Source organism: Vipera ursinii (assembly GCF_947247035.1).
Source record: "Vipera ursinii genome assembly, chromosome: 2".
Taxonomy (NCBI): domain Eukaryota; kingdom Metazoa; phylum Chordata; class Lepidosauria; order Squamata; family Viperidae; genus Vipera; species Vipera ursinii.
The window spans coordinates 85,094,803-85,110,439 of NC_139513.1; the positions used below are offsets into that span (position 1 = coordinate 85,094,803).

The 15,637-nt window shown below is 40.6% G+C and overlaps 1 protein-coding gene across 1 annotated transcript in view; it reads left to right on the plus strand.

Annotated features, from left to right (window-relative positions):
- KLHL3 (kelch like family member 3) overlaps positions 1–15,637 on the plus strand; it is a 67,890-nt gene that overhangs the window by 23,458 nt on the left and 28,795 nt on the right. The window contains exons 3-5 of the mRNA XM_083351738.1: positions 393–506; positions 8,857–8,963; positions 13,149–13,270. Coding sequence (XP_083207864.1) covers positions 393–506; positions 8,857–8,963; positions 13,149–13,270 — 343 coding nt within the window. The remainder of the gene's footprint in view (positions 1–392; positions 507–8,856; positions 8,964–13,148; positions 13,271–15,637) is intronic.

The following is a 15,637-nucleotide window of genomic DNA, read 5'->3' on the forward strand; positions in this document are numbered from 1 at the left end:
TTATTCTTAGTAAATCTCAGAGTCAGAGTTAAACACATTTGCTTTCCATGTGAATACTTTTTTTAAAAAAAATACACATACATATGCATACTTCTTTAAAACCTCATGTATGCTATCCACAAAGAATTTGTGCATGTGTTCTGAGCACATATTTCACATAGTTACATCAAAAGCATTCACTTTGGCATAGTTGCGATATTAAAATAGGATTCCAGTTATACTGGGCAGGCATAGTAGGGACAGCTGGTTGTGTAAGCTAAACACTTGTGATCACTTATAATATGTGAGAACAAATGAGATGATGATTTCATGTTAAATTTTTTAATCTTAATTTATCTTGGATCTTTCAAATTAAAAGGGAATGTTTATTTGCTTTTCTTTCTTGTCTTTAGCATCAAGAGGTGGCCCCAACCACCTGAGGCAGATGGAGATAAGGATCAGCGGACAGTGGCCATCAATCCTTGTCACATGGGAAAGGCTTTCAAAGTCATGAATGAATTAAGGAGGTACTTTTTCATGTTCAATTTTGTATCTCTGCAATTTATTTAGACACTTGCTGGTGGAGTTGGAGGCATCTAACTTGTAGAACTCTTTGTTTTTGTATGGGGGAAAAAGTTAATTCAAGCATGATCTTCAAATCAGTTGCTGTACTCTTTGAAGCCCCCAAATCATTTGGTGCTTCACATTTGCTCTTGCTGTTATACAAAATAACAGGATTGCTTAAGCAATTTGTTGGACATTGTACCTTAGCAATGTAGCGTCACCGCCTCAGGGGCCGCCAAAGCCCAGGCCTTCCTAGCCCACCCCCTTTAGCTGTGCTTAGCAGCCGTGCTCTCGGGGCGGCGACCAAATATCCCTTTTTTTTCAGTGGGAGCTCACACGGAGTGAAAGGGTGGCATGTTCTCGTTGTCAAAGAGGTTCACAGGAAGGAGCTGCCCCTATCACGGCAGTCAGTGGGTAGCAATGTTCATCAACCCCCTGGCAGTCATGGCAATAATAATCAATAGCTTGTAGCAACCGCTTGGAGGAACAGGGAGGGGGAAGCCCTCTGGCTCCCAGCAGCAACGGAAAACATGGTCCAAGATAGTCAGCGCTCCGCAGCAACAGCTCGCCCCACGAGGGCAACTCCCCGCAAGGTCCTCAGCTTGCACAGATCACAGTTCAAATGGCCGCTGGTCTCCAAAGCAGTAGCAACCAGCCTCTCCTCCTCTTCTGTCAGCACTCGTAGTCCCAGGTCTCTCTGAGCCAAATTCCCCCCCCCCTTTCCTTTCAAGTTAAAACCTAAGTCTAAAAACCCCAGAAAGCTTTCTCTCTTCTCACTCTCACTCCTCCCTTCGCTCGGGATATCCCCTGCAAAGGAAAACGATAAAACTCCGCCTCCTCCCTCTCTCTCTCTCTCTCTCTCTCTCTCTCTCTCTCTCTCTCTCTCTCTCTCTCTCTCTCTCTCTTTCCCTTTATTTCTATGAACAGAATCACATAAAAGAACCCCAAACTCCTCTCTGGTTTCACCTGGTCTCTCCCCCGGCAACAACAACCATCCCACCCCCACCCCTTTCTCCTTCCCTTCCCTTCCCTTTTCTTCCACCCGATCCATGCCCACTGCGCCCAAACCGGCCGCAGCTGTCTGAGTGTCCCATTTCTCTCTCGCCGGCAAGGCTCCTGCAAAGCCTTTCAGCCAGCCCTGCTACAGCAATATTGATATACTTTTTTATTATATACAGTAGATTTTGTATGCTGCCTGAGTCACCAACATAACTTTGGGAATCTGCAAACCAGGACTTCTCTAGTTTTTACAGGGGCCTTGGTAGCCTTGTTTGCCTTCCATCTCCGCTACTGGATTTCCTTCCTTCCCCGCTTCCTCCTTGCTAGCCACATATTTGCTTCTTCTCTCCTTTCTCTATAGCTAGTTTGCTGTTGGTTGCAATAAATTACAGAACTCTAGCAAAAGGGTGATGCTCATCTAGAATGCAACATGATGGCAGGAACAGGTGGTGAGGGTGTGTGGACAGCAGTAAGCACTGACTTGGCTCAAGAGGATCTTGTGTCTGACTGGGAACATTCAAATAGTAGTGTGACAAAGGACAGGAACTCTACAGCACTGCTTTCCATTCCGAGATAGTGCAGTTAAATTTCATTAATGTACAATTGAATGGAGCAGGCAAGACAATTTGGCCAATAATACCAAGGTGGTTACTCTGCAGCAATCACAGGTGGCTCCCTTTATAGTAAAGTGCAATATTGTAGAATAGTACTAGCTGAATTGCCACATAATGTCCAAGGAGGGTCTGTGACAACTCACTCCGGCAAAGTTGCCACTGGACAGCTCTTCATGGCCAACACATAGTGGGGCAACTTGCTACAGGACAAGAGTTATACTAATATTGAAGAAATAGTGGAATTGAATCATTAAAGAAAGGATGCCAAAGCAGGGACAAAATGAAATGTGAATGGCAAAAATTAAAATATTTTTAAAATTATTTTAAATACTTAATTGAATTGTTGAATTGTCCCGCAGCAAGTTGGCCATGATTAGTTTTCCTGTGGTGAGTTGGCCGCGGCAAATTGGCCGTAGCGTTTTGGCTACAGGGAGTTGTCCCATTCTGGTCCAAGAAAATGGCCAGGACATAGACCGAGTCCTTTCCAGAGGTACCTCTGTTGCATTCGTCCCAAAGGTGCTTTTTCACAAGGCAACTGGACTTTCTTTTTTCTGTTTGAAGACATTTTGCTTCCCATCCAAGAAGCTTCTTCAGCTCTGACTGGATGGTGGGGAGTGGAAGGATCCAGTCAGAGCTGAAGCTTCTTTGAAATTTCTTCAAACAGAAAAAAGAAAGTCCAGTTGCCTTGAGAAAAAGCACCTTTGGGACAACCATGACCTGGATGACTGAGAATCTCCATAGACTCTGTTGCATTCCTTGACTGTTCAATAAAAATCAGGAATCTAGCTTCCATACTTTTTAATATGTCTTTTAATAAACCTTGTTAGTAGGAAAAGGTACTACCGGGCTCCTTTTTCCCCCCTCCCCCCAGAGACTAACATAGCTCGCTTCCTGCAATGAGTTCAGCTGTAATGTTTAACAGCTCATCAGCCATTTCTTAATGATACACAGTCCTTGCTTTATTAACACAACAGCCATGCCATTGGATGAACACATGGGAAAGCATTTGTGTACCATGTCTAGGAAGGCACCAGTCCTGAGTGAATTATTTTGCCCATGTTCCTTGGTTTTGGTGTCAACTTGCTTTTGTCCCTTCTTTGATGGCATAGAACAGGGGTGTCAAACTGCCGGCCCACAGGCCGGATGCATCATGACAAAACCGTGCCCACCCCATTGCCGGCAATGGGGGAAAAAGCTCCAATACGTTGCGCGACGTCACATGACGTCGCAAGTTTGACATGTCTGGCATAGAACATGAAAGACTGGAGGACTGGATTGTTTGGTGCAAGGCAGATTAGTATGATGAAATACTAGATTATTCTATTTGTAATTTAATGCTATGGGGAATAATGGGAGAAGACTGACAGCTTTCCTCTTGGAGGCACTAATAGTATATGTTACCTATGATGTCCTTCTAAACAAGCTACACTGCAGCTGTCCTGAAACTCCTCTCGTCTCTTCCCCTTTCCTGCTTACTGCTGATTTATTCTCAGAACTGTTGCTTCTACTGCTGAGCCATTGCAGAACTAAAGTAGGGCACCTGTTGAATACTTTAAAGTGGTAGGTGACAGCTGATTGCCATAGCAGGCTTATGTAGCAAGGTGTTGAGGGGCCAATGAATCAGTGTGGGGACAGGAAAGACAGAAACGCCCATCTGCCTCCGGTAACATTCTTTAAGAAAGGGATATACTGTACCCATGAAAGGAGGAAGAGTCTTAGCTGGTGAGATTTGATGCTGCCATCTGCCCATATAACTTGGGATTCCTTAGTGTTGGTGACATTAAAAGTCAACTGCACTCTTGAGTCTTCCCTGTGAAACAAGCTAGTCCAAGAATGGATGGTTGATTTGACCTGCCAGTTTATTACTGCTGGAGATGGAAAATTCAGGCGCCATTAAATTATGTTTACTTATTGATTATCCTGATCTGGTAAGGTTTGTTTGTCCCCAGATGAGCCCATGCAAATGCAATGTACATGAAGCAGGTTTTTAAAAATGAAATCTATACCTTTGAGCCTTTATGTAGATAAATAAGAAACTCGATCTTTGTATCTTAAAAAGTCCAGCATATGGGTAAATGGGCAATCAAAATAGGAACAATGCTAATTGTGTTTTAAATGAAGAAACTGATGCTACTCAAGTCTTGTCGGTTGAATAACAGTGTCCTTGGGGTCATCCATTTTAGCTTGCAGCAAATATGCAATTCAAATTCAAAATAATATAAAAGTGGATGTTAAATATACTGATGGAAGTACAGGTAGTCCTCGATTTACAACAGTTCATTTAGTGACTGTTCCAAGTTACAACAGCATTGTGTCCTGGGGTCATGTAATCACCTTTTGCGACCTTCTGACGAGCAAAGTCAATGGAAAAACCAGATTCACTTAACAACCTTGTTACTAACCTATCAACTTCAGTGATTCACTTAACAATTGTGGCAAGAAAAATCGTAAAATGGGGCAAAATTCACATAACAAATGGTTCATTGAACAACAGAAATTTTGGGTTCAATTGTGGTCGTAAGTCAAGGACTACCTGTATAGTTTAAGGAGGGAAGACCATACAGTCATGGAATTGGATAATACTGAAATTGGCTTCATCTTTATTTTTGACCAATTGTCCTGCTCTAAACTAACCTTTAAAAACAAAACTGGTAACTAGAGAGTTTTTAGAGAAAGATGAGGGTGAGCTAGTGAAAAATTAATCCAGAAAGATAGAGATTGTAGGGATTGGGAAACTACCTATTTTGGATTGAGTTTTATACCGGATTTTAATCTGGATTGCACTTCTGATGGGCCAAATACTGAGTTCTAGATTTAATACTAACTGGGAAGTCTAAGATAGCAGTGAAAATTAGGTATGCTTTTTACCATGCTTTGTAGTGCAGCTTCTCCAAACTTAAATTGCTTTCGTTGAATTGGAACTGCTGCATCTCAAATTCTTTGTTGAATAACTAGAATCTGCGCATTTTAGGAATTGTTCCAATAACTGTGGAAGGTACCAACTTGAGTAGTCAGAAAATTCAAATGGTGCAAATGTTACATGCTAATACAATGCAACCACATCGTGTCACACTATATCACTTTCAGATTGTGCACAACCACTCTCCAGACCACATTAAGTTGCCATATTTGTAAAGAGAGAAACAGTTTGAGTTAAGATCCGTTGTCCAATCTGCATGATACTCTGTTTCCCCGAAAGTAATTCCCCTAAAAAAGTAATGTTTTAATCTTATGATTTTAAAAATATATTTTTTTCTATTGTAAGTTGCCCCAAACCTCGCCATGTGGATTGCATACAAATATTATATAATCGGTAAATAAAGGTAGAACATATGTTAAATATACATCAAATGATAATATGCTTCCCTACAAAGTCAATTCTTGCTCAATGACAGACCAAGGAGTTAACTCGGAAAGGCAAGAGGAAAATCTAGAAGAGGTCTGTGCAACTTGTAGAAGGGAAAGACCCACACTGATAAATTAAAAATCTTTGTGGTCTGCAAAGGAATGCTGGTGGGCTAATCAATGATTTGGTGACTAGAGGAGCATCTACAGTGTTGGAGCTTGTGGTCATGGTAAGCCATGGAGGCACTAGGCAACATGACTTTCAGGGCAGTGGTGGTGATTTTATTACTTTTTTTTAAAAGTCTGTGCTCTGTCCAAGGGTGCTTGGTAGGCTGCATGTACAGGCCTGGTCTAGAATTTATTTATTCAACTCTAGAGCAGGCATGTCAAACTCGCGACATCATGTGACATCGCACGATGTGTCACACTTTTTCCCCATTGCCAGCAATGGGGTGGGCGTGCTTTCGTTGTGACGCATCTGGCCCGCGGGCCAACAGTTTGATATGCCTGATCTAGAGACATCCATTTTTTGCATTGCAAAGGGCCTTTCATCTGTTGTATATATGGTTTTATTTTTGTGTGCAAAAAGGATTCTAAATTAATTGAGTCATGTCCTGGTGTAAAGTCTGATAGCTTTATAAAAATCTCAGATGACTCCAGTTGTTTTGTTCAAGTATGCTAATGTTCTAAGGTAAATATTATTCATACTATATAATATCCAGATGAGCACCTCAGTAGCATATTGTAGTTCTATGAGGTGTGGTGGGCTTCATAATTTGTTGACTGAAGAAAGCACCATGCCATATGTATGTATGCAACTGCCATTATTTTTCAAGCTACATTACTTGAACACATGGCACACACCACAAATCAGATTCCTCTGTAATGCACTATTTCTTTCCATGACCATAGGACATTTAGAAATGCAATTACGTTCTTATGCTTCCAAAGCATTCTTCCTTATCTTCCTGTTTCATTGATAACCATAAAAATACTCAAGGTCTCTTGGGATAAGATAGAATAAGTATGGTATTTAAGGAATGCAATAGAAAGCATTCACAATGCACAATGTATTTAAATTTCATTTTGTTTGAGGCAACTTCTTATAAAAGAATTGCCATTAATTTGTTTTAATAAAATAATTTAAATCAATTTTTCACTTGATTTCAAATTAAATTAATTATATTGGTTGACAATGAGGTTTTTTTTAGTACAATTGCCAAGTGCAATAAACTGGTTTTAGGTATATGTGTGCACTAATTGCTTCAACACCAATACATTTTAACAACATATTATATTTGTAAAATGAATGCAAATGCAAATTATACAATTTTTTGTGCAAAAATAAAACAAAATAACAGATTTAAGAGCTGTTATCATTAGTTATCCTTAGATAAAAAAAATAATTCCATCATCCAAAACTTTGTTATACTGTATTTAACAAACAGATGCTTTGGGATTAAAAAAAAAAGACTGACTACATTTGATTGTGTATCACCATGGCATTAAACAAAAATTGAACAGTGTATGAAAAATAAAGGTTCCCTAAACGTCTGCAGGCTATATCCATACATTTTCCTTGATAACACTCTATTGCCTTCTTTTTAGCATTTTTTTCAACTTCCCAGCTTAAAAAAGGCAAGGCGTCCCGCACCAGGAGCTGAAAGTTTGTTTAAGCAGGTTGCTGGGCAACCTGTTCACACTTGGCCCTTCTTACCCTCCCACTTTTGAATTAGCCTGTACGGATCGCATTTCCTTCAATTTGAGCCATCTGAAGTTCCGTCGCTGCGATGCATTCTGGTGCTCTGCAACCTGGTTGCCTGAGGAGAATTTGGCTCTCCAGAACAGTTTCCTTCAACTTTTTTTTTTGTGTGTGTGCAAAAAAAAAGGTGCCGGAACGCCATTCTGAGCATACTATGGTAAAAAAAGCCCTGCTTACCGGTAGGACCGCCATAGCCAGGCCTTCCACACCATTGCTGTTGCTCGAGGCAGGATGCTGCGTGCTCCTTTGGACCAAGCAATGGCAACAGCATGAAGCAGATGCGGTGTCCTGCCACGAGCAATGGCAATGGCGTGGGAGGCCTGGCAATGGCGGTCCTATCGGTAAGGTAAGTGGGCAGGCAGGCTGTGTGCCCTTCCCATGCCAGGTCAGCCACTGCAGCCCTGGGGCAGCCATGCTGGGCAGCAGCGAGAAGGGCACCAAGGTGGGGGTGGCCAGGCAGACACTCCTCTAGCTGGAGGGGGGCGCCTTTGCCCCGGGGATCTGGGGAAGCCGCCTTAGTGGGCAGGCGGTATGCACGTGCCCTTCCAATGCCAGCCTCTGTAGCCCCGGGCAGCTGTGCTGGGTGGTGGCCAGGCTGACCAAAGTGGCAGGTGGAGTGCTGGAGGCATGGGGAGGGAAGGTGGTGAAGTGAGCTGGCATCCTGCCATCAGCACCCATGCTGGCTGCCCCTTCCCCATGGAGCTGTAAAGTTTGCTACGCTACCTCCCAGATGACCTTGCTTCCCTCAGGAATTGCATTTCTTTCCTTACCTGACTTTCAGCCCTGTCCTCTTTCTCCTTCGCGAACCTCCACTGCCGCGTGCAGGGAAACAAAAGAAGTTTTTTTTGGGGGAAAAAAAGATCAATGAATTCCAACTTTGTGAGATTTTTCCCCCCCCGCAAGAAGTTGGAAGTTGCAGGAGGTGGCCTGACATGAGAAGGCCATGCGCCCCGCCCGCACTGGTACCATACCTGGTCCGCCACATGCTCTCGCCACCACGTTGCTTCTCCATCCCATGCACAGGCCCTGCCCCACCCCTGCGTGCTCACGGCCTACTGGTACCGGCAAAAAGTAAGCCCTCCCCGAAAGTAAATCCTGGTGCTTACTTCAGAGCCCGAAAGACAGTAAGACCGGGTCTTACTTTTGGGGAAACACCATAGCTGGCACTGGTGGCCTGTTTTTGTGCTCATTATTCATTTCACCAGATTGAACTATTTCTCATTTATGACTTGCTTGTGGCATTGCTTTCCACGTGATGTTTGTTAGACCATATCTCTCTAGTCCTCTTAAAGCTTACATGACTATCTTAGCCTGTAATTGAAACTGAATTTGGTGAAGGGTACTGCATACATGACACTGACTCGTTTGAATTGGGGACTGGTGGGTTATTGTATAATTGTTTTTCTTATTACGTTATATTTTTGTAATTTTTATTATCTGGGAAGATTTATTCTAATAGGTGGCATATACTGTAGCTCCTAATAAAAAGGTGAACAAGCATGGCAACTATAGCCTACATTTACTTAGTATTTAGTTAATAGTACTGTATTTGCCAGATTGGTTCTTAAACCATCACTGTTGATATATTCACAGCAAGCGGCTTCTTTGCGATGTGGTAATCGTTGCTGAAGACATTGAAATTGAAGCCCACCGTATTGTCCTTGCAGCTTGCAGCCCATATTTCTGTGCAATGTTTACAGGTAACTTTGTTTTCCAAACAAATAACTATTTATTATTTCGGGAAGAGTAAAGAGAGACTGTTACTTGGTGGTGTTACATGGGATGCTGTTATATGGATATGTGATGATAAATGGAGGCACGGCCTTTATTAAAAAGAAGGAAAAAGGGGCACAAAGTACATTGCTTATAGTATAAGCCAATATTCCTCATTGTTAGTGAATGTCTCATAGCTATGGAGCTTCACATTATGGATTTGATTGTGGAGATAGTGTAAGTTAAAATCAATATACTCTTCTTGGTGTAGGTTTTTTTGTCCTTTGCATAAAGGCTGTCATTGGACTGACTCTGATAGTAGAGCATGGGTGTCCAGCATTTTGGCTTGCCTGAGCCGCATTAACTGAAGAGGAATATATAGTCCTTGATTTACAACAGTTTGTTTAGTGATTATTCAAAGTTACAGTGGAACTGAAAAAAGTACATGACTGTTTTTCACAGTTACGACCTTTGCAGAATCCCTGTGATCATGTCAACAAAATCCAGACGCTTAGCAATTGGTTCATATTTATGACGGTTGCAGTGTCCCAAGGTCATGGGATCACCTTTTGCGACCTTCTGACAAGCAAAATCAAAGGGGAAGCCAGATTCACTTAACACCGGGTTACTTACTAATCAACTGCAGTGATCCACTTAACAACTGTTGTATAAAGGGGCAAAACTCACTTAGCAGATGTTTCACTTAACAACAGAAAATTTGGGCTCAATTATGATTGTAAGTCAAGGACTACTTGTAGTTAATGTATATAAATCACATAGTATTAAAAGTTTACAATCTTGTGGGACCGCATTACTAGATGTCTAGGGCTACAGATTGGACAGACCTGTGATAGAGGATAAGACCCTTATTTGAGCACAAAGGTGGTAACCGGTACTTATCCATTTAAAACAAACATAAGCTCTGTGAACTTTTGTCTCTCTTCCCTTCTCCATTTTTTGCCTTTATCACTTGTTTATGGCAACTGGGGTTATGATTTTTACCTCAAAAATAGAAAAAAATCTTTCGGAGTGTAATATCACCTTTTGGGTGAATCCTCTGCAGACCATAATTCACTAAGTATCTTACTTGTGTTACTATGTTCCATCAGCATAATATTTTACAATTAATAATGAACTCTTTTGACTTTTGATCACAGTCATTAAAAACCCATGGTTTCTTTTTGCTTGAGCAAATGAAGAAGTGGAAGTGTACATGTGCATGTGTATGACATTTGATAGATACAATCCAGCTATTTTTAAAACATTTTACTTGTATGAAGTGATCTTTAAAACATTTAAGTATTTTTTAATGGCTGTAAATTGCAGTTGTACAGACTGACTCGGTCGCCTGCAAAGTGCTAAATAAGAAACCAATCTCCATTTCTTCGTTGTTCGAAGTACATGAGTACAGAAGTGTTAATTGATCTACTACTAATTAATCCTACCTATCCTATAAATTGTTACAGTATTTTGGAACCAATGGGGGGGATGTGTGTGAAAGATTATATTCTTGCTATTTAAGAAATATTCTCACTGATAAATGCTTGTAGTTCTTTCCAAACAGTATGTGCCAATTTTATAAGGCTTTTTTAAAAAAACCAAAAACCCTAGTTCCTCTTTTTTGTGCACATGCCCATAAAGTCTGTGCAGATTCAAAGGGAAAAAAGCTCTGAAGCATGTTTGGTGCTCTTGTTCAGTTTGTCAGCAAGTCTTTAAAGCAGGTGTGTCTTTTCCCTCCCGCCCATGTATATTCCCCATTGCCTTTTTCTCTTTCTCAAATCTACTCTGTGCCATCCTTTGAAAATGAAAAAGCCTCCCCAGATAATTACATTAGATAATAAATTGCCAATCTGCTGTTGGTTCCCCCCCCCCCCAGATCAGGCAATGTTTGCTAGATGTTGCCACACATTACAGGTGACATCAGCCATGGAACACAATAGTGAACAACATTAAATAGTAAAATAGTAAAATATTCAAACTAGAAAAAATGTTTTCTCCCTTTAGGGTTAAAAACAATGAAATAATATAGAGGATTCTCTTTAATATGAATTATGATAATGATTAATGAGTTAACTGAAGTATATATTATTCCCAACAGCAAAGAGAAGCAGAGATGGTCAACTTGATTCTTTTATCTGATGATGATAACTTTATTGTCACTTTGAATGTACACCAATCGGCATACATCAAAATGAAATATATCTATATCTATATATATCTAAAGAATATATCTAACCTTGTTTCTATTTTAAAATTGCTTCCGGATTTTGTGTTTGCAATGAAAAAAAATGAAACTTTGATTTTGTTTTTGCTAATTAGATAGGTTTATTATTATAGAAATGGCTTGTACATACTGTTGTGTAAAAGTAAAAGTTACAGTTGCAATCTTCTACTGTGCTAAAGACAGTCAGAAGTTGGTGCCTTTTTCTTTTCCCTCTTTAGACCATTTCCCCCCTGCTAGTTTTCTATTACTTTTTCGAATTTCTCTTTGTATTTTATATTTTGATAAACGAATGAACTATTACTATAGCGAACAATAGGGAAAGTTTCTGTGCTGAAATGCTTTGCCATGATAATACAAAGTACTGTTTGATAATGCAGATTATTCAACTGCATGGGCAAATATTTTACTACTTGGTGAAGGATTTGCTACATATCTGAATGTGTGACAGAAAAAGAATAAAGTTCACACATCCTGTTTAAGTGATTTGGTAGAATATTTCCTGAGTAAATCCATTGCCAGTGATAGGCTAGAATTATGTTGTCCTCCATGATTAAAACTCACTAGTGATAAATCCAAAGGAATTATCTACTGCCAGGAATGCAGGGATTTGTCCTCATTTTTAGTAATAGGCAGAATCACTTTTTGTGAAGAAAAGGCAAGAAAATATTTTTCTCCTTCCCAGGAACATCAAGCAAACCTCAGAATATACAGTTTGTTTTCAGATATAATCATACTATCCTCAGTCCCCCCCCTTAATTTTTCCCCTAATTAAAACCCATCTCCAAAGATATATGGCAGGGGTGTCAAACTCAATTTCATTGAGGGCCGCATCAGCATTACGGTTGCCCTCAGGGGGCCAGGTGGGTGTGGCCTACTGGGTGGGTGTGGCTAGAGTGCGTATGGTTTACTGGGTGGGCATGGCCAGCTCTACATCGTTCGCATCAAGGGTGCCTATGGGGGCCTGGCAGGAGTGGAACAGATCTGAGGGTCTCTGGCAGGAGGGTCTCTGGGCCAGGGCCAAGGCAGTGAGGGCCGTTCCCTCACTGTTTCCAGGATGGCTTCGTGGGCCACATGAAACCACTTCGCGGGCCGGATCCGGCCCCCGGGCCTTGTGTTTGACATGTCTGATATATGGAATACATCCCCAAATGCTGTATTCTTCTCCGCTCTGGTTTTACTCAGACTATCTGTTATGAGGTTTAGATATAAAAGAATACAGAAACTGAAGAACTTTTCACTATGACAGTCACAATCATTGTGTTCTTAATCAGAGGATAAACACAGTTACCTAATTTTATAGGCATAAAAACACTCAGTTTATCATTTTAGAAAAGAAAAACATGTTGGTTTTGGCTTTTTGTTTTTGTACAAAATTATGCAGAACACTACAGATTCTAAGAGATGGAAGGGATTTGGGAAATTGTCTAGTCCTAACCTCTGACCATTCCACCATCCTCAAAACAATAGGTAAAGGTAAAGGTTCCCCCGCACGTGTGTGCTAGTCGTTTCCGACTCTAGGGGCCGGTGCTCATCTCCGTTTCAAAGCCGAAGAGCCAGCGCTTGTCCGAGGATGTCTCCGTGGTCATGTGGCCGGCATGACTAGACGCCAAAGGCGCACGGAACGCTGTTACCTTCCCACCGTAGTGGTCCCTATTTTTCTACTTGCATTTTGACGTGCTTTCGAACTGCTAGGTTGGCAGAAGCTGGGACGAGTAACAGGCGCTCACTCTGCTACGCGGCACTCGGGATTCGACCCGCCAAACTGCCGACCTTCTGATCGACAAGCTCAGCGTCTAATAATTGGTTCAAAAAGAGATTTGTTCACTTTCCCAAATGTATTTTTGGCTATTCAAAAGGTGGTTTTGAAAATAAAAGGGAACCTAATGGCAACTCTCTGAGCTCAGACTCGTGACTGCCTCTTAAAATAATTTCTAAAATTGCATTTCAGGAGACATGACGGAAAGCAAAGCAAAGAAGATAGAGATCAAAGATGTTGATGGACAAACCTTAAGCAAGCTAATTGATTATATCTACACAGCAGAGGTAGAGGTCACAGAAGAGAATGTCCAGGTGAGGGAAGCTGGGAAAGAACCTCTTGGTTCCTCTGTGGTTTTGGCAGATCATTGAAGCTTCCTGGCCTGCAAATTATTTTTCAATCAACTGTAGAATACCTTCTATCGTACAAGGCTTTTGATGACGATTTTCTGCTGGTTCTTAATTGTATTATTTAATTAAAACGAACCAATGCATCATATTTCCTCGAGTATGAAATATGACAATGTAAGAAAACAGTTGAATGTTTAAAAGTATATAAATCTGAAATCTTAAGAAATAGAGCCATTTTAAGCATCCATGTTCAATATTATTATGCAAAAATAGCAGGAAGCTAATATGTTTTCAATATGTTTTCAGTAAGTTTTCAATCTTATTGATATAAGTAAAACACAGAGATTAATTTTGAACAAGCAGTATTTATCGATAGCTAGGATTGAAATGAGGGTCCTTGGTGTACTCTGAACTTGGTTGTTTTCTTGCAGATGTTTCATTGCCCAAACTATATAACTTCATCAGAGAGTACCAAGGATGCCTCAAGCAACATTTAAAGAAAGTTTGAGTTCTCTTTGTTTACTCTTGAAAAAAACTCCTTCAGCCAGTGGTCTTTCTCATGTGGTTCAAATTATTGATCTGAATATGTGTTGCAGGATCCAATTTGGGTTGGTCACCGGCCCCAAAGGACCAGATTGGATCCTGCAACATTATGCTGGGGCACATATATTTGCCTTCATTCCTGAATATATGTGTATTTTAGTTTTGTAAAATTTTGCTTAAGAAAATACTATGTGTAAATTATTGGGAACGGTGGTCAACAAACCTATGGTAGAATTTATTAGCAGATATTCTTTTTTATATTTTGTTTCTTCTCATTATTTTGTTGCTGTTAGTACCATTTACAGTATTATCTTGTACACATCTCAGTCAAAAGATCCACTAATCACAGGAGGGTTTATCAAAAGTAGAAAAAAGGGATTGTTGCTTTTTTTATGTCAGCCACTTTGGAAAGTTTTCATTTTTTAATGTTAGCTGTAAAAAAACAGTAAAAATACAGAATACATTTTGGATTGAAATTTAAAACGAACCATTGTCATTTTATTTATTATACTCATGTGTGCATGAATGTTCACACACAAAATTGGTACTGTCTTTTCAAAATTGAGCATCTCTGAAGAGATTAACAAATACAGAATGTACTTTTGGAGCACTACATTTGACATGACAATGAAAATACAATAGCTTGGTCTAGTGCAGAGGTAGGCAACCTCGGCTCTTTTATGACTCATGGACTTCAACTCCCAGAATTCCTGAGTCAGCTGACTCAGGAATTCTGGGAGTTGAAGTCCATGAGTCATAAAAGAGCCGAGGTTGCCTACCCCTGGTCTAGTGTGTTGTTTGTTGTTTCAGTTCAGGCAGAGTTTAATGAGGATAATGAAAGTTGAGGGCTAAAGATTTTAAATGAAATTTACAGTCCATTGCAGTGTGAGTTTGGATGCCCAAAGGTTAGCATTCAGTTCATATTTATCTGTTTTTGTACATCCCAACTCCTGGTGTTACATTCTAGCTGAGATCACTTTGAGGCCCTCTCCAGGCATTATAAAATAGGACATATGGATGTGAGCATGGTAACAACCCATCTCCATCTCTTCCTGATCGCTTGAATTGGCAGGAAAAATCTGCATTGAGCTGTAACTATCTTCACCTTCTCAGAGTCATTATTCTCCAGAGAGTCAGGAATTTGCAGCTTAGGGTTTCCAGTTCCGTGGAAGACGATGAAGAAGAGATGAAACATTTTTAAACTTTTCCTCTCAGTCTGAGAAGATCTGTGAAGAGGTTTCTAAAGGATAGAGCAGGGGTCCCCAACCCCTGGTCCGTGGACCTTTACCCGTCCGCGGCATGCCAGCAACTGGGCTACACAAACAAAGCCCCATCCGTGGGATGCAGGCAGCACACGAAACCATGCCCCCTCCGGTCCATGGAAAAACCTCTTTCCACAGAACCAGTCCCTGGTGCCCAAAAGATTGGTAACCTCTTGGTAGGATAGGATATTGAGAGTCCAGTTTGCCAATTATGAAAGTGCTGGCTCTTGTTCTGTGATACTCCAATAATTTAACCATTGAAATATGACATAGATGTGGATGTTCCCCTTCCTCGGAAGCATGCTGTTAATTACATTTTCATTTTGTCCTTCATTGTTTGAGAATATTAAAATCCTGAAAAACTGATGTTAGCTAAAAAAAACCCAATTATTATTAGTTTCTCTTTGCTAGGCAAGGGCTAATCTATTCTAAGAATCAAGGTATTGAGGCCTTGAGACTGATTGTTTAATTTTATTGATGCCTGTTGGGGTTAGCGCTCTCTAAAAAAGTTACTGATTTGTGATAT